The 20,878-nt window shown below is 42.2% G+C and overlaps 1 protein-coding gene and 1 long non-coding RNA gene across 2 annotated transcripts; one reads left to right on the top strand and one right to left on the bottom strand.

Moving 5' to 3' along the window:
* LOC112157958 (F-box/LRR-repeat protein 16) lies at window positions 1–11,975 on the top strand (the record flags this gene model as incomplete). Its single annotated transcript, XM_024291082.1, is given in 5 exon segments — window positions 1–156; window positions 241–506; window positions 1,906–1,990; window positions 4,999–5,062; window positions 8,842–11,975. Coding segments are annotated over 5 exon segments (720 nt in total), but the record flags the coding sequence as incomplete, so codon positions are not given.
* On the bottom strand, window positions 894–18,227 carry LOC118598124. Its single transcript, XR_004947224.1, has 2 exons — window positions 17,782–18,227; window positions 894–1,130 (listed from the first exon to the last, which is right to left on the bottom strand). It is a non-coding gene; the product is annotated as an uncharacterized LOC118598124 (long non-coding RNA).
* Between the last annotated feature and the right edge of the window lie 2,651 nt (window positions 18,228–20,878).

Below are 20,878 nucleotides of genomic sequence, written 5' to 3'. Positions count from 1 at the left end.
AATGCCAGACTCACTTCTCTGAGCGTCAGTGACTGTATCAACGTGGCAGACGACGCTATCGCTGCCATCTCCCAGCTCCTGCCCAACCTCTCCGAGCTGAGCCTTCAGGCCTACCACGTCACTGACACTGCCATGGCCTACTTTACAGCCAAGCAGGTGATCTCCTAGCTTCACTCCTGCTCCCTTTTCAGTGAAGTAACACTTTCTGTTCGTAACAAAATGTCTAAATTGCATTTGTAGGGCTACACCACCCACACTCTGCGACTTCAGTCATGTTGGGAGATCACCAATCATGGAGTGGTGAACATGGTTCACAGCCTCCCCAACCTCACCGCCCTCAGTTTGTCTGGCTGCTCCAAGATCACAGATGATGGTGTGGAGCTGGTGGCTGAGAACCTGCGGAAGCTGCGCAGCCTGGATCTGTCCTGGTGCCCTCGGATCACTGACATGGCCCTGGAGTATATCGCCTGCGATTTGCACAAACTGGAAGAACTGGTGCTGGACAGGTCAGTGCTAGGAGTGATCAAGACGTGGTCTGTACAACAAAGAGCAGACCGTGACACACTCAAACAAAGTCCTTTTTTTCCTGAATCAGGTTTTTTAGGAGTTTTTTCTTAGTGGGAGGGAGGGTCTAAGGACAGGAATAACCCGTTTTATTTAGTCTGCTTAGCTTAGCAGTTAGCTTTTGTTTTGTGATATTGGGCTATATGAATAAAATTGAATTGAAAAGAAGAGGAGATCATCTCAGTCATGAAGTGATAGACTTCATAGCAGATCAGCTCTCTAAATCCAGATCCAAAAACCTTGTAGAAGTTAAAGAGTAACTAAAAACGTTTGAGATATTTATTAGAAAGAGAAACTAAAACTAAAACCAAAATCAAGGAGACAACAGCTGCTGCTTCTGTGTTTATTGTGTAGTTTCAGGACTGATGATGAGATCATGGTGGGATATGTCTGGAAGAGAATATAGCTATCTGGTTTTACTCGAAGCACCTCTTGCTTCTCCCCATGTCTATTTCAGAGTGGTTTAGATAGCTCCCCATCCCCACAGACGCAGGGTCTCTTCTGAATGATGAATTCCGTTTTTTGGGGACTACCGGTGGGCTATCTGTTTTGAAGCTGCATGTTATCTGTGGAGACAAAAATTGTATAAAAATCTCAGAAAGACTCCAGCAGATACATTAAACACATCCCTTTCTGAACTCTGTTGAGAATATTTACAAAACCATTCCACTTTAAAACATCAGTTTTACAAAAAAAAAAAAAGAAAACATAGGAGTGGTCGTATTCTAGAGGTGTTTCTGTAACTGTGGCTCCCTTGTCATTTTGTGATTATGTTTGGTCTCAAGTAAATTTAGGACAATGCATCCTATTCTATGTATAACACTTTCATTACAAACAGATCTATGCTAAGACTCTTACAGATCCAGACACACAGATACCAATAGTTTTTTTCTGCAGATGGGATTATGAGCATTAGAGACACAGAGGTGGGGAGAGCTGCACCGTGTTGACAGGACTGACTCGTCAATTTGAGCCTTTTACTTGCAAGTTATTAAGCACATGCTCTTAATTACAGCATCAGCATGGGGACATAACTGATATTGTAGCCTTTAAAATGATTTTATAAGGAAACTTTTAATGCAGATAATTAGCATTCAGCTAAAGTTCAAATAAGGCAGACAAATCAGGAATAATGTGTTCATTTCTTTCTGAAATTGAATGAATTTTCAAACAAAACCAATTGTCTTTATATTATTTTGCCAGTAAAACACACCAGTAACATATAAATTAGGGGAAATACACTCTTGATTCTGGCCATGTTATATGCAGTCTGCATTTTTAAACGTAACTTTTAAAATGGAAAAATCCAGTTTTTGTGATGTTGTGTTTACTTGTCTGCAGATGTGTGCGGATCACGGACACCGGGCTGGGCTACCTGTCCACTATGTCATCTCTGAAGAGCCTTTATCTCCGCTGGTGCTGTCAGGTACTAAATAATCACGCAGAAAATGACCAAATACTAAGAGAAACAGCCGTGTAGAACAACAAAATAATATCAGCCTTTATAACAACCTTATACTGCAACTGGGAAGAAAAAAAACAAAACAAAATTACAACAAAACTATAAAAGAAAACTATGAGCCAAACAACAAAGTACAACTCCAAATCTTAAAAATAGAATACAACCATGAAGTCAAGCAACAAAACACAACTCTAAAGCATGACCATGAAATGCAACCATAAAACACAATTATAAAATACAACCAAGAAAAAAAATACATCTAGGAAAGATAACCATGAAAAGTTATAATTTAACAACTAAAACATAAAGCAAAAAATGAACAAGTCAAGTAACACAACACTGGCATACAATTAGGAACACAAACAGCAAAGGGGTACCCCATTTACAGTACATAAAGCAAACTACTAAACATAACTATCATTGTGTGGCACTTCACTACATTCTCAGAAAGTCCAAAGCACTCTACAGTCACAGTCCCATTCACCCGTGGACACACATTCACACTCTGCTGCTGACCAGCTGCAGCTATCAGGAGCAACATGAGGCTCAGTGTCTTGCCCAAGGACACTTCGACACATGAGGCCTCAGGTCGGGACCCAAACCTGCGATTTCCAGCTAGAGGCCAGCCACTCTACCCCCGCACCACAGCCACCCTCGACTAAGCTGGAATCTGGATAAAACTACAGATGGATCACTCTGATATTGGTCACCTCTTTTGTTGCACCAATAGTGTCAGGTTGGGGTTGTGAGGGGCTGTAAGCGAGGGGGAGGGAGTGTAAACAGATGGATGATGGGAAGTGGGCTTACTTCACAGCAACAGTTCCGTCCACAATTCAGAACTCTGCAGAAACGGTGGTCTATAAAATTACCGTTTTTTTGGTTTTACCTAAAAACAACATAATATGAATTCAAAGACGACAGGAAACGCTTTGAAAAAAGATCAGAAGATGATCAGAGTGAGACTTTTAACACAACAAAACAGAATCAAGCAACGTAACTGTGAATCATAGACAAACAGTAAATACAAGATAATACTTAAAACACAAATATAAGACACAACACAATCCATCCATCCATCCATCTTCTTCCGCTCATCCGGGACCGGGTCGCGGGTTCAGCAGTCTAAGCAAAGATGCCCAGACTTCCCTCTCCCCGGCCACTTCCTCCAGCTCCTCTGGGGGGACCCCGAGGCGTTCCCAGGCAAGCCGAAAAACATGGTTTCTCCAGCGTGTCCTATGTCTTCCCCTGGGCCTCCGCCCAGTGGGACATGCCCGGAACACCTCACCAGGGAGGCGTCCAGGAGGCATCCGGATCAGATGCCCGAACCACCTCAACTGGCTCCTCTCGATGTGGAGGAGAAGCGGCTCTACTCCGAGCTCTCTCCGGGTGACCGAGCTTCTCATCCTATCTCTAAGGGAGCGCCCAGCCACCCTCCAGAGAAAACTCATTTCAGCCGCTTGTAGTCGGGATCTCGTTCTTTCGGTCACGACCCAGAGCTTATGACCATAGGTGAGTACTGGAACGAAGATCGACCGGTAAATTGAGAACGTTGGTTTCTGGCTCAGCTCTCTTTTCACCACAACGGACCGGTGCAGCAACCGCATAATAGCAGATGCTCCAATCCGCCTGTCGATCTCGCGCTCCGATCTTCCCTCACTCGTGAACAAGACCCCAAGATGTTTAAACTCCTCCACCTGAGGTAGGAGCACTCCACCCACTGTGAGGACAAACTACCTTTCTCTGGTCGAGACCCATGGCCTCAGACTTAGCGGTGCTGACCCTCATCCCACCCGCTTCACACTCGCCTGCAAACCGCTCCAATGCATCCTGGAGGTCCTGGCTTGATGGAGCCAACAAAACAACATCATCTGCAAAGAGCAGAGAGGAAATCCTGTGGTCCCCAAACCAGATCCCCTCCGGCCCCTGGCTGCGCCTAGAAATTCTGTCCATAAAGACTATGAACAGAACCGGTGATAAAGGGCAGCCCTGCCGGAGTCCAACATGCACCGGAAACAGGTCTGACTTACTGCCGGCCATGTGAACCAAGCTCCTGCTCCGGTCGTACAGAGACCGGACAGCCCTGAGTAATGCTCCCCGGACCCCATACTCCCAGAGCACCCTCCACAGGACACCACGGGGAACGCGGTCGAACGCCTTCTCCAAATCCACAAAACACATATGGACTGGATGAGGGAACTCCCAAGAACCCTCCAGTACCCTGGAGAGGGTGCAGAGCTGGTCCACTGTTCCACGACCAGGCCGGAAACTGCACTGTTGTTCTTGAATCTGAGGTTCGACTATGCTGCAGAGCTGTGTCAGCCAAGACACTCCTACAACATCCAGAGACTTGAGGTACTCAGGGCGAACCTCATCCACCCCCGGAGCCTTGCCACAGAGGAGATCTTTGACTACCTCAGTGACCTCAGCTTGGGTGATGGACAGTTCCACCCCAATGTCCTCAGCCTCTGCTTCCTCAACAGAAGGCGTGTCAGCAGGGTTGAGATCCTCAAAGTATTCCTTCCACCGCCCGACAATGTCCCCAGTTGAGGTCAGCAGATCCCCACCTGCACCGAAAACGGTGCCTGCAGAAAACTGCTTTCCCCTCCTGAGACGCCGGATGGTTTGCCAGAATCTCTTTGAGGCCAACCGATAGTCCTTCTCCATGGCCTCACCAAACTCCTCCCAGGACTGAGTTTTTGCCTCCAAAACAGCCCGGACTGCTGCTCGCTTAGACTGTCGGTACCTGTCAGCTGCCTCTGGAGAACCACAAGCCAGCCAGGCCTGATAGGACTCCTTCTTCAGCAACACAATACTAAATTTAAAAAAAATAATGCACAATTTATTTACTTATTTTCAAAAAATGAACTTTTTCAAAAAACACAAACACTTAAGATAAACAAAACACCACAGGAACACGTCCACAAAGCAACAATATATTTTGAGCCCATACATGACAGATTTTTGTTTTGCAGGTTCAGGATTTTGGACTGCAGCATTTGTTTGGAATGAGAAGTCTTCGCTTACTGTCGCTTGCAGGTATGCTATCTGCTGTTTCGTTTGTTAGGCTTTAATACAAATGTCAGTGATGAGCTGCAGGCTGCAGATGACCTGCTCACGCAGTGTTCTCTTGTTCATGGCAGACGTTATGTTCAAAAAATGAGCCACAATAATCCACAGGTGTTTGAAAGAGTCACTCCGGTGAAAATGGTGTTTTTGGTGATTTTTTAACATGTTCTTGGAGCTTTTTTCATGATGGAGGACATACAGCTTACACTGTAAAAGAAGTGAAGATTAAAACGGTATTTCTTTATTCAAATCATTGTGTATCAGAAGAAGATAAAAACCCGTCGTTTGAAAAAGCTGTCAGTTGTGATGCAACAACTTCCTGCTCCACCCCATTCTGATCTTCCACCTGCAGACAATAGATCCATGAACGTCTTTGTTTCCGTGGTCTGAGCTGGAATATGGATAAGAACTGGACGGCTGGATAGAAATTATATTTCTCTCCATTGTTGTTGTACTGATGTTAGCTCGTGGTTGTAAGCTAGCAGGAGACTGTGAAAACAAACGGGATGATGGGATATTAGCACTGTGCAGTGAATGTGTCTAAGAAACAACATTTTTTGGAGGGGATAAAAAAGCATAATCATGATTAAAAGACCAGTGGGAACTCTTTTTGCTAAAAATATAGTTGAGTGAGACTTTAAGGCTGTAAAACTCCTCACTACACATTTTTATACATTTTTTCAGACAAACTTTATCATTTCCCAAGTTCTCTTTAGTTTAAACTCTCAAAGTTCAAACCTCCATTGAAAAATAAGTGCAGTTTTTTGAATGAAAACAAAGACTCAGAAGAGTTTGATGGACAAGGTCTCCAGGCAATTACCACGCAGAACACAAACTGTTGTACAAAGAATAGCATGCAGCAGAATAGCAAAACCTTAAGAATAATGTGTGTATGATGCACAATATGTGAATTCTTAGAATGTTTTTTGCTAACTAATTAACATAATGATGGATCAGATTTGAATTTTTTTTAATTGAAAAGGGATTTTAAATCAAATTATTTTCTTCCAGTTTTTTATTTTATTTCTTAGGACTCTAGAAAAAAAATAAGATTGGTTTGATTTGAACCCCTACACCAAGTGAATCTGCTGCAGTTTGTTAGATCTATCTGTAGCATGAAACTACGATCTCATGTGCCTGCAGATGTCACTTTTATTCTGGAGATGCCTCCATGTTTGCATTGTTTTAATGAGCTGTATGAAGCAAAGCAGGAACAAACAAAACTGGAAACAAATTACAGCAAGCCCTTTTTCATTTTTAAGAGAAGGATTTGGGAACTTTGAGTGTAGTTACATTTGGACATGAACTTTCATATGACAGATAGGGGTGATTTGATTGAGTGTCTGCCGATAGCGAGTCCTGATTCGATACTTATTAAAAACATTTGTTAGAAATGAGAGTGATATAATAAACAGATTCAGGTTGTCCCCTATTTTCATTTTATTTATTTTATCATTTAACACTCAAACAGAGCACCTCTTTGAAGTAGCTTGAACAATCACGTAAAAATGGTGCAACTTCTTTTTTTCCTTTTGAACTTTCCCTTCAGGGATCACTGCCGCCAATCAGCTTCCTCCATCTGTCTGTTTGAGTTGAATATTTCTACAAGGATCTAAACAAGGTTCTCATTTAGCTGTAGTTGAAACTGAAGAAATAAGTCTCTTGGGCAGAAGAAAATGATGTTAATCTCTTATTGAGATGGTTGGCAGAAGTTAGGAGTTTTGTAGGACTGTCGGTCGCTCTGGTCTTTTTCCATATTGTGACCAATTCCAAGCTAGGAGATAGTGAGATAAGAACCTGCAGCTTTCATGGTTGATGAATGAAGTCAAAGCCGCTCTCTTAATGTTGCTCTTTTAGTGCAGTTAGAAAATGTATCAAATCCTCATGATTAGAGAGAACTGAGAAGTGAGAGAGAAATCAGACGGCAGAGCAGCTTTTCTGTGAATGTTAATGCGCCAGCTCATTCCCCACATGAGCTTTTCTCCCTCACTCACCCTCTGACTTCTGGTATCCCACCAGGCTCCATCTTTGGTCCACTGGAGGTTTTTAGTTGCTTGTTGCCAAAGTTCTGTTTCTGAAAACACGTGCAGGAGACTGGAGACTCTGGGGGGTTGGAGTGCTCCTACCCCTCTGTGGGGTCCAGATGACTCCACCCACATCTTGATGTGTGATTCCTTCCATGACAAAGGTGGACAGGATTTTATGTCTGCCATGGACATTAGTGAAACTCAAAAATCAATGATAAAAAAAAGTTCAGCGCACTGTCTTGTGGGGTCCAGATGACCAGAACAGTTAAGAGTGTACTCTGTACTGGACAAGTTTGTTTTCCCCAGTAATCCCAAACAAACTTTCAGTCTGAATGCTCCCAAGCGAACCCTGATCCGGGACCAGGATCATGGACCCATCTGTCAGAGTGGTTTCGGTTTGTTTCCAGTTGGAGTGAACTCTGGTTTGCTCAGTTTCCTCAGTCTGAATACAGTCCGGACTCGGTACTGGACCAAAACGGCTACTATAGCCGGTTGTGGCGTGATGTAAACAGAATAGGAATGGAGCAACTGAAGAGCCACAGAAAATGTAAAGCAACAACTGTCACTATTTCAGACATAAAAAAGGGTCCAAGTGCTGAAAACTGCCTTGACTCACTTTTCTGTGTCTTGTTACACAACACATGCCCGGCACGGCTGTGATGTCATCCTCAAAACTTTGTAGTTGCCTAACAGAATTGTCTTAAAGCAATGCCATAACACCACAACGATGAGACACAGCAACTCATGAGATGTGTTCAGATGAATGCTAGTGAAACAACTTTTAACATGATCCACATTGATTCTCATTGTTTTACTGACAATCTATATATTATAAAGACTTATCAGAGTTTGTCCTTAGTAACCGTCTTCCAGCATTCCTCCGCCGTACCAAAGCAGCAGTAAAGTGCTGAACCTGATACAGATGTTCAAAATGGTAAGAGAGACATAAAGTTGGAATAAGTGAACCATCCAGAAAAAAAGAATTGCAAAGCCTAAGAGTTCCATTATTGCTTATCTCCTTGCTTTGCTCCGCCCTCATAATTTCTATCCAACGAGTGAGGAGATCTTTAGTCATGTGGTTTTATTTGCAATTTTTGGTCTGGAACAGGAAAGTCCACTTGACGGCAGTCTGAATACAGACCAAAGTTCAGGACTCGATCTGGACCGAATGACTTTTCCAGTCTGAATACACTCTAAGTATCTTGGGATGTTTTTCCCAAGTGAGGGAAGATCGGAGCGTGAGATGAAGATGGTTGATGCGGTCGCTGCACCGGTCTGTTGTGGTGAACAGAGAGCTGACTCAGAAAGCCAAGCTCTCAGTTGGGCGGTCGATCTTTGTTCCATTACTCACCTATGATCATGAGCTCTGGGTCATGACCCGAAGAACGCGAGCATGTCTGTAACATGAACGGATTTCATTTTAGTTCCAACACTGCAGAAGAGAATGGCTACTGAGTCCAAACCATTGCTAGTCTCTTTTTAAAACGAGTTAGACATGTGGATAAAAAAAGTACAGGTCAAATTTTAAATCAATTGAAAAACTTGAAGTGTTTTTATTCTGTGCACCCAATGATTGTTTGTTTATTAATAAACATTTTATGATTCACCTGACAAAAAAGGAAGAACCAGGCCCATCCTTGATGAAGTCTGTCTGGTTACCCTACTTTTCACCCCCCACCCCCCAATATCTGTGGTCTAACTGTGTCTTTCTGTGTCTGTCAGGCTGCCCCCTTCTGACCACCACTGGCCTGTCCGGTCTCATCCAGCTGCACGACCTGGAGGAGCTGGAGCTCACTAACTGTCCTGGAGCAACAGCAGAGCTCTTCAAATATTACTCCCAGCACCTGCCCCACTGCATGGTCATTGAATAAGAGCCCCCGCCCTGCACTAATGTAATTCCTCCTTCTCTTTGCCCGTTTTTTTCTGGAATCCTCCCTGCTCCCACCAAAGTAACCCCTCCCTCCTCGAGCCTTTGTCTTCCTTCTTGGCCCATCGAACAGACTCATCCTCAGGCAGAAGGTAGCAGAGCAGCTGATGCGGGGGCACACTGGCCCCTCAGGATGAAGGGACAGGGATGCTGTGAAGGAGCTTGATGCGACGTCTTGTCTGACAGAAGCTTCCGCCCCAAGAGCTGACCATCTCCAGAGTTTTCAGTGAGGGCGTCCAGCTGAGGTGAAACAGTCCGGATGTTCAGACCTACGCAGACGTAAACTTTCTGTCGATGCTCTCCAGACCACAAGGACTCACTTTCAGAACTGCTTCTCAAGAGGTCACAGGAAGAGGTCAGGTTGAGATGGGGGGGCCAGGAAGAAGCAGATCAGATGCTAAATGACTCAAACAAACCTCTTTCTCTCCTTTTCTCCGAAGTTTGAAGTTCTCAGCTTCTCTTCAGGACTCCATCAGCTTTTCTGATTTCTGTCTACAGGATTCTGAACGATTAACCCAGAAAAAGAACCTTTTGAAAACATCTGTTTACAGTGGCATTTTCTTTGTTGGGGGGGCACATGCTTGACTGATATGTGTGATTTGGCTTCTTTTTGCAAGTTCTCAGTTTTGTTCTTGTTTATGTTGCTGGTGTGAGCAGAGGTACGATGAGGAGAACTTACAGGTGAGTTCACAGACGGCCTAAAGTTACAAAGTCAAGATCGTTGATGAACTCTTGATCTAACTGTTAAAACATCACGGCTAGTTACTGATTTGAAACTTGTTTAGATTGCTGAATGTGTGCTGATTATCACACAACTATCAGGAGTTTAGTCCTTTAATGAGTCATTAGGCAGCAAAGAGTCTTTTTTTCAACCCACATCTTCATGTTTTGAGGTGGAGCAACACTTCTGACTGATCCACGCTGCAGGATCTGAGAAGTCATGTCAAGTGGCTGTAGTGTCTGATAACCAGTCATCAGGCCACTTTTCTGAGAGCAGCTCACAGCAGAGCACCACCAACACTTCTGTCCACACAAACATGGAAAAAGGTGTTTTTTGTTTTGGGATAGATGTCACTTCAAATATTAGCAGCTGTTCTGATAGTGATTTCATGTGTGGAAAAGCTAATGAGTTCAGCGGACAGATCTGCTGCCCCAAAACTCAACGATGAAACTGATGATTGATCCGACAGGAATTGAATTACATTTTTTAAAGCAGGCTTATCATATTAGCATGTTAGCAACTATGTGCTAGCGTGCTAGCATGTAAACAGGTTAACATTCAAACAAAGGTGTATTTTAAACATAAAAAAGTAAGCTGTAAAAAAGCATCCACGTTACCATGACAACCCCTTCATCCATGCAACTGTAAAAAAAGAGTTGAGGCTGAGCTTTTCTTGGGTTTACTTTTCTTGGGCCATATTTAACAGAGTTATCTGATCAAAACAAACGGAGGGCTGCCGCAGTCCCGGGCCCAGACATCCCAAACATTCGTCTACTGTGTTTACTTTGAGGAAAACTTCGAAAGGTGACCCTTCCCATGGACCTTCATCCCTCTGAAGATGGGCTTGTGCCCTAGAGAAACTCTTTGATGGCACATTACCCGGCATAGCTTGCATGTTTTTATGTGGTCTGTTTTTTTTTTCTTCTTTTTTTTAAGCTCCTTTTGGTTGTACAGAAAAATATTTATTTAGTCATTTATTTATTAAAGAAACATTTGTTAGCTATTTTATTTCATCTCTGGATTATCTTAAATTATGGCTTTCAATAAGCTTTCACACTGTTGGATATTATTGTTTATGTTGTAGCTGTTTAGCTGCTGTAAAGACCAGATAATAACAAACCTTTGGATATCACTGACTATGTATATCTCTTCTAAAGACACAACAGTATCTTTGCTCTGTGCCGTCTGTGTCAGCGTTGTGTTGCTGTTCAGCTCCTTCATAGTGAGGAAAGACTCATTGTGAAGTTTTGTTGTCCTGAAATCAGCAGAATATACAGAGTGTGACATTTATAAATCAAGGAGTCTGGACACAGTTGGTAAAATGTTATCATTGGAAGAGGGGCGTGGTCTCTGAGGATTTTGTGGAAGCTTATAAAAAACAAAACTGTCAAACATGAAGATTTTTTGGCTGCAGCTCAGCTCCTGTCAGGATGATTTAGCACACACAGAGAGATGGGCAGATTATCCAGATCCTGTACGCTAAAAAGTAAAAGCAAAACTGCTAAAGAATCAACTCAAGTACTGCTTAATCCTTTAACACCAGAGCTCCAGTGTTTATGTTCTTTGATTTAGTGTAGCTTTTCAACGGTTAACATGATCATTCCAGTAGATTGTGAAGGAGAAAAGCGGGCTGCTTTTCTCCTTCACAATCTACTGGAATGATCGTGTTAAGGGTTAAAAAGTTACAGTAGAATAAAGATTTTGTGCTAAAGCATCACAGACAAGGCCTCGGGTGTTAAAGAGTTAACAGGACTAACTGAATAAGCCTTATCCAAGACTAAAAAATAAACTTTGCACTTTGGTATTTCCAGATATTAACATTTGAAGTTCTGAACTGAGAGAAGAAAGTTTGAGAGGACTTTCATTGATGTGTGGGTTGAAGCAGAGGTGCACAATATTTCATTTGTTTGCAGATTTGTGTAATGCTGATTTGGGGGGGGGGGCTGAGATATGATCAGAGTTCTGCAAAATCCTTTATCTTTGTGAAACATAAACACAAAGTCCCGTCTGATTTTTTTTTTTTTTTTAGTTTATGGCAAATTTTGTGTTGATTTAAATTTGGTTGACCCTCTGTTTGCTGAAAGCTGAATAATATTGGCAGGCCAGGAGAAGTCTTTATACTGGCAAACCCAGAAAGCGTCTTTTATTTTACAAATGTTGTATCAATATTATCGTGCATACTTCAAAAATAAATATTTTACAAACAAGTGATAGTTATAAGTTGAAAACAGTCCAGTGCAGCTGGGTAAGAGCACTTCCTCAAAATAAATATACTCAAGTAACGGGAGCAAGTTTGGTGCAGTAAAACGACTCAGATGCTGCATTCACATCAGAATCAGCAGGAGTGTCAAATTGGCATCTGCCGCCTCTCTTTTGACGTGCTTCAAAGTTGCTGCTTATGGCCTTGACGTCCCTGTCTCAGAGTAACCATCAAAGTTGTTCTGGAATTCATTTGTTGTCACATCATGGATGATGTTGAGCAGGTATCTTGGGTTTATGTGTTTTGGAGAGCTCTACAGAGGCACCGACAAGCACATCGCTGTGGTTGTTCTCACCAGATCTTTCAGTTTCTCTGGGTTCTGTGTGCTGAGCGCCGTTTTAAACGTTACTTCTGCCTGTCTCTGGTCCAGTTTGAGCTTTAACCATAGAGGGGGGAAATAAAAATAAAACTGGGGGATCTTTTTATTATCGTCTTGATGAAAATAAGAAAAACATCATAAGCTCATGTAGCTAGAGCTGTGTATGGAGCGGTGTAGAGCGGTGCTACGACACTCGCAGCGCATTCCTATGCCTCTAGGCAGCTAACCACTGGCGGGCAAGCAGAGCAAGTGCCGCTGCCCCGGACCTGCAGCAGGGACAGTAGACCTTGATAGATCTGCCAGGTGCCTGGAAAGCAGCGACAGCTATGAGCTCCTCCGGAGCCTGGGGAGCAGAGCTCACTAGCTAGCTAAGCTATCCACCGGGCGGCTGGCTATTCAGCCATCCATCCAGCTCAGTGAACTCTGTGACGAGCTGACAATCCGTCCAGGGTGTATCCCGCCTTCACCCAACAGTAACTGGGACAGTCTCCGGAAACCCTGCAGCCCCAGAGGGTTAAGAAAATGGATGGAAGATCCAGACCAAGTCCTGGCATCAAGCCGCCCAAGTTGAGTCCCTGACTGGTGTACGTATCTCGTCATCCTCGTTGAGCTGCACTCAATGCCTAAATCACAAACTGTCAAATTGTGTCTTTACATTGACTTAACAATGAAACTTGACACCTCTGCCCCGCCTGCTGCGTTCGGTGTGATTGCACCATTATTGATACTATGCTTCCAAAAGGACCTTAAGGCTGAATCTGAATCCTTCCCCTACGGCTTCCACATTTAGCGCTTCAAGTGGAGAGATCTGGACTCTATCAGAATTCCTGTCCGAAATACCAAAAACCTACATGGGGCAGGGCTTTAGTGACCTGGATTTTAAAAGCCGTTTGGACACAATGCTCTCTACTCTTTTTTTTTAATGGCAAGTAACTTCACTTGTTTCACAGAGTAAAGTTAAAACAAGTATTTCATCACATCTGTTTGTGACTCCACTGTGTTCTGATGATGAAAATGTTGAAATGTTTATTAAAAAAATTACATTTAAACACATTTTTTATATAAAATTGTTTAACTGTAATGCATTGTGGTTTATATTTGCCAAAGTAGTAAGCACTGATGCACACTGTTTTTTTGCAAAGACTTCTGGGAATTTTTTTAGGGCACTTGATTTTGGAATTGCAGATTCAGACAGCACTATGAAATGGCAAACCAATGTATGGTGAGTAGTGAAGGAATTTGGACATAGCCAGAGTCTTCAAAACTGGTTGACTCCACCCCCTGATGACATCATCAGTCGTCACTGGTCGTCTATGTGTTAGCACATGGCTGCCAGTGCTCGGAAATAGAAAACAACATGAGTTTTGTGACTTTAACAGTCATGCTAAAACAAAAAGTCATGAATTAGATTTAAATGTAAACGTCTGTGCTTCAGAGCACACCCGCATGGAGAAATGTTTCTGCTCTGCAGCACAGTGTGACGTGGATCACTATCATGGTGGAGGACCATCTGCAGTCAAAAGTCCCTACAGGTTACACCCCCAAAAGAAAGAACAATTTCAGACACCCCTACCCCTCCAAATCCCCCCCTCCTACTGGAAGGAATTAGGGAAGCATTTGGATTCTGCTGAAGGTAATGTAATGGAGTAAATCTTAGCCACTGCTGCAGCCAGAACCATTCAGGAACTTGTTGGGTTGCTCCCACTTTGGGCTGTTTATTGTTGTTTATTTGTTTGGTGGGTTTACATGAAAGATTCTGGCAAAATCTGATCAACTGTCATTTTAGAAATCAGACAAAAAAAGATCTCATTATTAAACTCAGAAATGTTGAAATGATCGGATTTATTTGATGCTTTTATATTACTGGTTCAGAAGTTCTCATTTTGTATATGCTACTGAAGAGGTTGCTGTTAGGCCGAATCCCAACTCTTCCCTGACCCCTGCGGCTTCTCCGTTCCCTCCAACTGTCGGAGCATCGGAAGCTTTGACCGTGTCTGAACTTGTTTTTTAAGGGAAAGAGGTAAGGACTGCGAATCCCTCCACATTTCTTTACGTGGATCTGTTCTGAGGCTCAGAACTTTACATATTAATGTAAGAAAAATCTTCTTAAACTGATAAAACTGACGCTGTGTATTTTCTGAGTGCTGGTAGCTACACTAATGTAGATGAGGGGTAGTGTCATCCAAACTTGAAGACATTATTTTTCCATAAGTCTCTGCTCGGGGGACTAAATGTAGGGGTAGGGAAAAGCTGGAGGGGTAGGGGGAGAATGCAGATTTGGCAGGAAGTACTGCACGGATCTCCCCGTCTACCAGGTTAACAGGAACTGAGAAGGCTTTGCAGTCAGAGCTCCGTTCTCATCCTCCTTTGGTGTTTTTGCTCTTGATAAGCTTCCAGGATGGATGCTCACATTTCACCAGCTCTCATGCAGCCATTCTTAAGTATAAAAACACAGCAGATTATTTTCTATCCCTTCTCATTTTTACTCCTCCAGCAGCACCAATTTCTTATAACCCTTGAGCAGCTCAGTTTCCTGACAGCAGTGACAGTTGACTACCAGAGTCCGAGTGATTGGACTCCATTGTGCTGTTTGAGTGCTTGGTCTGTTGTTACACTCTGATGCTCAGGTTGCTGCCCTGATGGACATGAGTGGATGTGCTGTCTTCAGAGATTCTACAAACCTCAGGTGTGTCAGAGCTAAACTTCCCATCAGTTTCCACAGAACACGACCGTTCTCCATTTGCAGCTCAGTTTGGTCCTTCTATTCACAGAGGTTTTTTGATAGAGGGCTGCAGTTATTCAGGCAGTCCACTGTAGTTTTTCTGAGGCGCACAGGCCTTAGGTTCCCCGTACAGGGCCTCTCTTCTTTTTTTTTTAATAGAGTGGATAGTTTAAACTTTAATTTTATGAACTAAAACGACTGAAACAGGCTGTTGTAACTCCAAGGAGGTTTCCCGCCCTTTAACTTACCAAAAAGTCATTACTCCATATTGGAACATCACATGTTGTGTTTGAATTGTGTTACTTTGAAGTAATACAGGATTTCTGTAATCCATTACAGTTTTAGAGAGTGATATTTTAAAGTAATTGATTACTTTTGAACCACAATTTGAAGTAATGTATTGCTGGTTGGAAGTAGAGCTGTGAAAGTTTATGCTAGCAAGTTTCTACACCTGGATTCTGACTTTAGCTCTGAGGTTGTTTCACTTTTCTATTCTTTGAATGATCCTAACATTTTCTTTGCATCCTGAATGCTTTCTGACTCCAGGTTCAGTCAAAGTTGTTTTTTTTTCATCAAGATTGTATAAGTCGATACATATAGATACATACAGAGAGGAGAAAAAAATCTGGTAATCTTTGCTTAGACTCCTGTTCCTGCAAAGTCATAGGTAAGTGGAAGAACATGAGTTGTATGTTTTTGTGTGTCTGTGTCCAAACCATGAGGCTTCACAACATAACCAGTTTGGAGAGGTGAGCCTAAGAACAGGGATTCAGATGACTGGGACCACAACAGTAAGATCTGAGGAGAACGCACTGACGTGGAAATGCTGTGCTGTTAGTCGTGTTCAGTTTGGCACATTTTCATGCAACAACAAAAAAGTGAATGAAGTGTTGTTTTCACTATTGTGTAGTGTGGAAACCATCTTTAGTGAACTCTGGAACAGGTTACGTAACAAGATCAAACAATGTTCAAACATCCATCAAATCAAGGAGATCAGAGAACCTGTAGACTCAGTACTGAAATGAGAGGACTGAATGAGGTCAAAAGGCTTTCTGGTGGACAGGTTACAAGTCTATCACACACACTCACACATGAACACCCAGGGACACTGAGTAACCAGTTAACCTATGAAGCATGTCTTTGGAGTCCCTGGAGAAACCCCACACATGCATATATTAATATCAGCATTAAGAGCAATTATAATGTCAAGAAGATCATTTCCTTTAAAGTTTCTAATCAATTTATGGTATAATCAATCCCATACAGTAGATCTGATATATCTGTATTTTTACTGTCTTTTGCTCTTTTTATAAATAGCTCAAAATAAACCAATCGATCAATATATCTTCAGCGATAGAGAGCTCTCTGTCCTGTGGGAGGAGCTTGGTGCAGGTTTGCTCCTACACATCTTGAGAGGCCAGTTTATGTTAGTCAAGCTCCTCTTTTAACTCTGGAGCTCCAATGTTTATGTTCTTTGATTTACTGTAACCTTTCAACCATTAACACGATCATCCCAGCAGATTCTGAAGGATTTTAAAGATTTTCGTGTTAAAGCGTCACCAGCAACGCCTCAGGTGTTAACGGGTTAAATCGTTTAAGGATAAATTCCATGTAAAGAAAGTTATCAAAATGACTGGTGTCAAGCCAGCACGCTCTCGTTAGACTGCTGTCAAGTGAGCCCTCTCTGGAATACGGCGTGCGACTTTAATACAATCATTACGGTAGCAGCAAGAAAGGCTTCATTTCAAAGTGAGAGTAAGGGGTACCTCCTGGTTCACACAGAATCATTTCACTTCTCACTTATAGCATCCTTTCATGTACTCTTACCCTCAAAGTTTCACTCAGATCTGGTGTAGTATTTTGTTGTACTGCCCTGTTAAAATTGGGTACTTAAGCGAAAAAAAACTACAGTTTTAAAAAACTCATAAAATGAAAACTCCTAGTTTTCACAGAATCATTTCACTTCTCACTTAGAGTATACCTTCTTGTTATGTCACCCACAAAGTTTCACTCAGATCTGATGTGGTATTTTGTAGTACTGCCCTGTAGAAATGTACTTAAACGAAAAAAAAACACAAATTTAAAATACTCATAAAATGAAATCTCCTAGTTTCCACAGAGTCATTTAACTTAAGAACACAATTTCTACAGGGCAGTACTACAAAATACTACATCAGATTAGAGTGAAACTTTGTGGGTAAAAGTACAACAAAGGATACTATAAGTGAGAAGTGAAATGATTCTGTGGAAACGCTTTACTCTCACTTTGAAATGAAGCCTTTCTTGCTGCTACCGTAATGATTGTATTAAAGTCGCACGCCGTATTCCAGAGAGGGCTCACTTGACACCAGTTCAAAACGTTCGGTGAAGGTGAGTGCTGGGGTTTTAATTCAATACTGACCTCTAGTGGCGAGAAAGAGGCACAGCTGAAGCTCACGCAAATGATCGTTTTTGTAGTTGAAAAAACAAAAACAACGAGAGGTAAATCCTTCACATTTTCCCAACGATTCATGATGGTTCTTTGAAAACTCGTAGTGGTGCTGAACATTTGACTTTTGATGGTAAGGTTCTGTTTTAAAAATGTCAAATGCCGAATCAGTTTAATACAAGATATTTTTTTTGCGAAAAAAATACTGACGGTCAAACTTTAGTTTTCAAATCCTTCATTTTACTAAGTTTATGTATGTAACAACATTAAAAACAAATGTCTTACCTTGATTTGAATGCTTGAAATGTCTTCTTCATTTTAGACCTTTAGAACATCCTCTTTAAACTCCCCGAGTGTTTTGGAGACACAAACATCTCAAGAATGTCCTGCTTATTCAGACGGAGTGTTTCCAGACAGAAGTTAGTTTAGCTTCACTCATTAGAAACGGGTTCCCCTTTAAAACAATGGAGCAGAGCGCCGCCTCACTGCGTTGCTTTTCTGTGTTCAGTTTTTCTGGATCAGAAAAAGTAACAATGTTCCACAGATCAATAATATCACTAAGCAGCTGAGGAGTCATTATAGTCCACAGTGAAACTCACTGTTTCAATGCTGTGAAAAGGAAATAGTATTGTGCAATGGATTAACCCATTGTATGCCTATATAGAGAGTGCAGAATTATTAGGCAAATGAGTATTTTGACCACATCGTCCTTTTTATGCATGTTGTCTTACTCCAAGCTGTATAATAGGCTCGAAACCCTACTACCAATTAAGCATTTTAGGTGATGTCCATCTCTGTAATGAGAAGGGATGTGGTCTGATGACATCAACACCCAATATCAGGTGTGCATAATTATTAGGCAACTTCCTTTCCTTTAGCAAAATGGGTCAAAAGAAGGACTTGACAGGCTCTGAAAAGTCATAAATAGTGAGATATCTTGCAGAGGGATGCACCCCTTTTAAAATTGCCAAGCTTATGAAGCGTGATCATCGAACAATCAAGTGTTTCATTAAAAATAGTCAACAGGGTCTCAAGAAGCATGTGGAAAAACCAAAGCGCAAAATAACTGCCCATGAACTGAGAAAAGTAAATGGTGCAGCTGCCAAGATGCCACTTGCCACCAGTTTTGCCATATTTCAGAGCTGCAACATCACTGGAGTGATGAAATGAGAGTGAGTCCTGATGGGCCAGATGGATGGGCCCGTGGCTGGATCGGTAAAGGGCAGAGAGCTCCAGTCCGACTCAGACGCCAGCAAGGTGGAGGTGGAGTACTGGTTTGGGCTGGTATCATCAAAGATGAGCTTGTGGGGCCTTTTTGGGTTGAGGATGGAGTCAAGCTCAACTCCCAGTCCTACTGCCAGTTTCTGGAAGACACCTTCTTCAAGCAGTGGTACAGGAAGAAGTCTGCATCCTTCAAGAAAAACATGATTTTCATGCAGGACAATGCTGCATCACACGCGTCCAAGTACTCCACAGCGTGGCTGCCAAGAAAGGGTCTAGAAGAAGAAAAACTAATGACAGGTCCTCCTTGTTCACCCGATCTGAACCCCATAGAGAACCTGTGGTCCATCATCAAATGTGAGATTTACAAGGAGGGAGAACAGTACACCTCTCTGAACAGAGTCTGGGAGGCTGTGGTTGCTGCTGCACGCAATGTTGATGGTGAACAGATCAAAACACTGACAGAATCCATGGATGGCAGGCTTTTGGGTGTCCTTGCAAAGAAAGGTGGCTATATTGGTCACTGATTTGTTTTTGTTTTGTTTTTGAATGTCAGAACTGTATATTTGTGAATGCGGAGATGTTATATTAGTTTCACTGGTGAAAATAAATAATTTAAATAGGTATATATTTGTTTTTTGTCAAGTTGCCTAATAATTATGCACAGTAATAGTCACCTGCAAACACAGATATCCTCCTAAAATAGCTAAAACTAAAACCAAACTAAAGACTACTTCCAAAAATATTCAGCTTTGATATTATTGAGTTTTTTGGGTTCATTGAGAACATGGTTGTTGTTCAATAATAAAATTAACCCTTAAAAATACAACTTGCCTAATAATTCTGCACTCCCTGTAGAGTGGTAGTGTGATGTGGATGGAGATGAAGCCTTGAGTCTGGTTCCCTGGCCGTTATTGTGAATAAGAACATGTTCTTAATAGCTCACCTGGTTAGATAAAGGTTACATAAATACAACAAATAGTAAATGAAGAAGGATCAGAAAGAGCAGAAAGCCTCCATCTTCTGCTCCTTATCTACCCAGAATTAAGACGTTGGCTTTGACATTTTTCAAAACCAAACTCGAATGCATGGAGGGGTTTGGCCCAATCCCTCCTCCCTTCCCCATCATTTAGCTCTCCAAACAGAGAGTGATGATAAAATAGTGTCTAAAATTTCGGACGTTGCTTTCCTCGATGATGTCATCAATAAATCCCAGTCCGCTAGCATTAACGCGGAGCTTCCAGCGCTTGAATATACATAACAACAGCGGTTTTATAACTTTAAAAAGGTCATGCTACAACAAAAAGTAACTACTTAGATCTAAATGTAAACGTCTGTGGATCAGAGAACATCCATGAGAAGAAAAGAGCTTCTTATCGTGACGCGGCTTACCCTCGTGACTGAGGACCCCTCCTTTTAAGGATCAGATTTAGAAAATAATCATCCCGGTCACACTTGCATTTAAACTGCCACATCAAATTGAAGGGGAGGGCTAAGAGGAACAAAGAAGGGAAGAATTCAGATTGGGCCTTGATCTTGTTGTGATTGCAGGTTCCTCAAAGATTTTTAAAGTCCTCCATGACAATTCTTTTTAAATGTTCCCAGTAGTGTTTTAATGATGATTATGAAGTTTTTAACCAAAATCCCACAACCTAACCATCTTAACATCTAACATCTACATTTTTCATGTTGATCTGAAGCCTCTGTTTCCAAAATGTCCTCTGAGGGGGCGTGGCTTTTGGAGCTGAGTACCTCCGCCCCTGATCCCCCCCGTCTGATTATGATAGCTCTGTGTCTCACTAGCATAAATCTTCCCTCTGCTACATAAAAACATCCATCAATCTGGGTAATGTCCAGCCGTATGGTTCTGATCCGGATGTCAGCTGGACGAGGAAGTGAAGATCTTCATGGACAGAACTTCCTCCAAAATCCTGATTCTTTCTCCTTCCAGTTCACCAAAGACTCTTTTAGCTAATTCTCCAATGTTTATTGACTGTGATCAATACATTCAATCATTGGTTTCTCAGAGTTCTTGATAAAATAATCAAAGCTAACATCAAAATGCTCTTTCATTGATTTACAATCCTTTCCAACTGCGGTCAAATGAGCCGCCGTTCACATTTCCGTGGTCACATCAAGAAGCTCCGTGGAGTCTGGTGGA

This window comes from Oryzias melastigma, linkage group LG24, assembly GCF_002922805.2.
Source record: "Oryzias melastigma strain HK-1 linkage group LG24, ASM292280v2, whole genome shotgun sequence".
In the NCBI taxonomy this organism is placed as follows: domain Eukaryota; kingdom Metazoa; phylum Chordata; class Actinopteri; order Beloniformes; family Adrianichthyidae; genus Oryzias; species Oryzias melastigma.
This window is presented reverse-complemented; position numbering and strand designations above follow the sequence as displayed.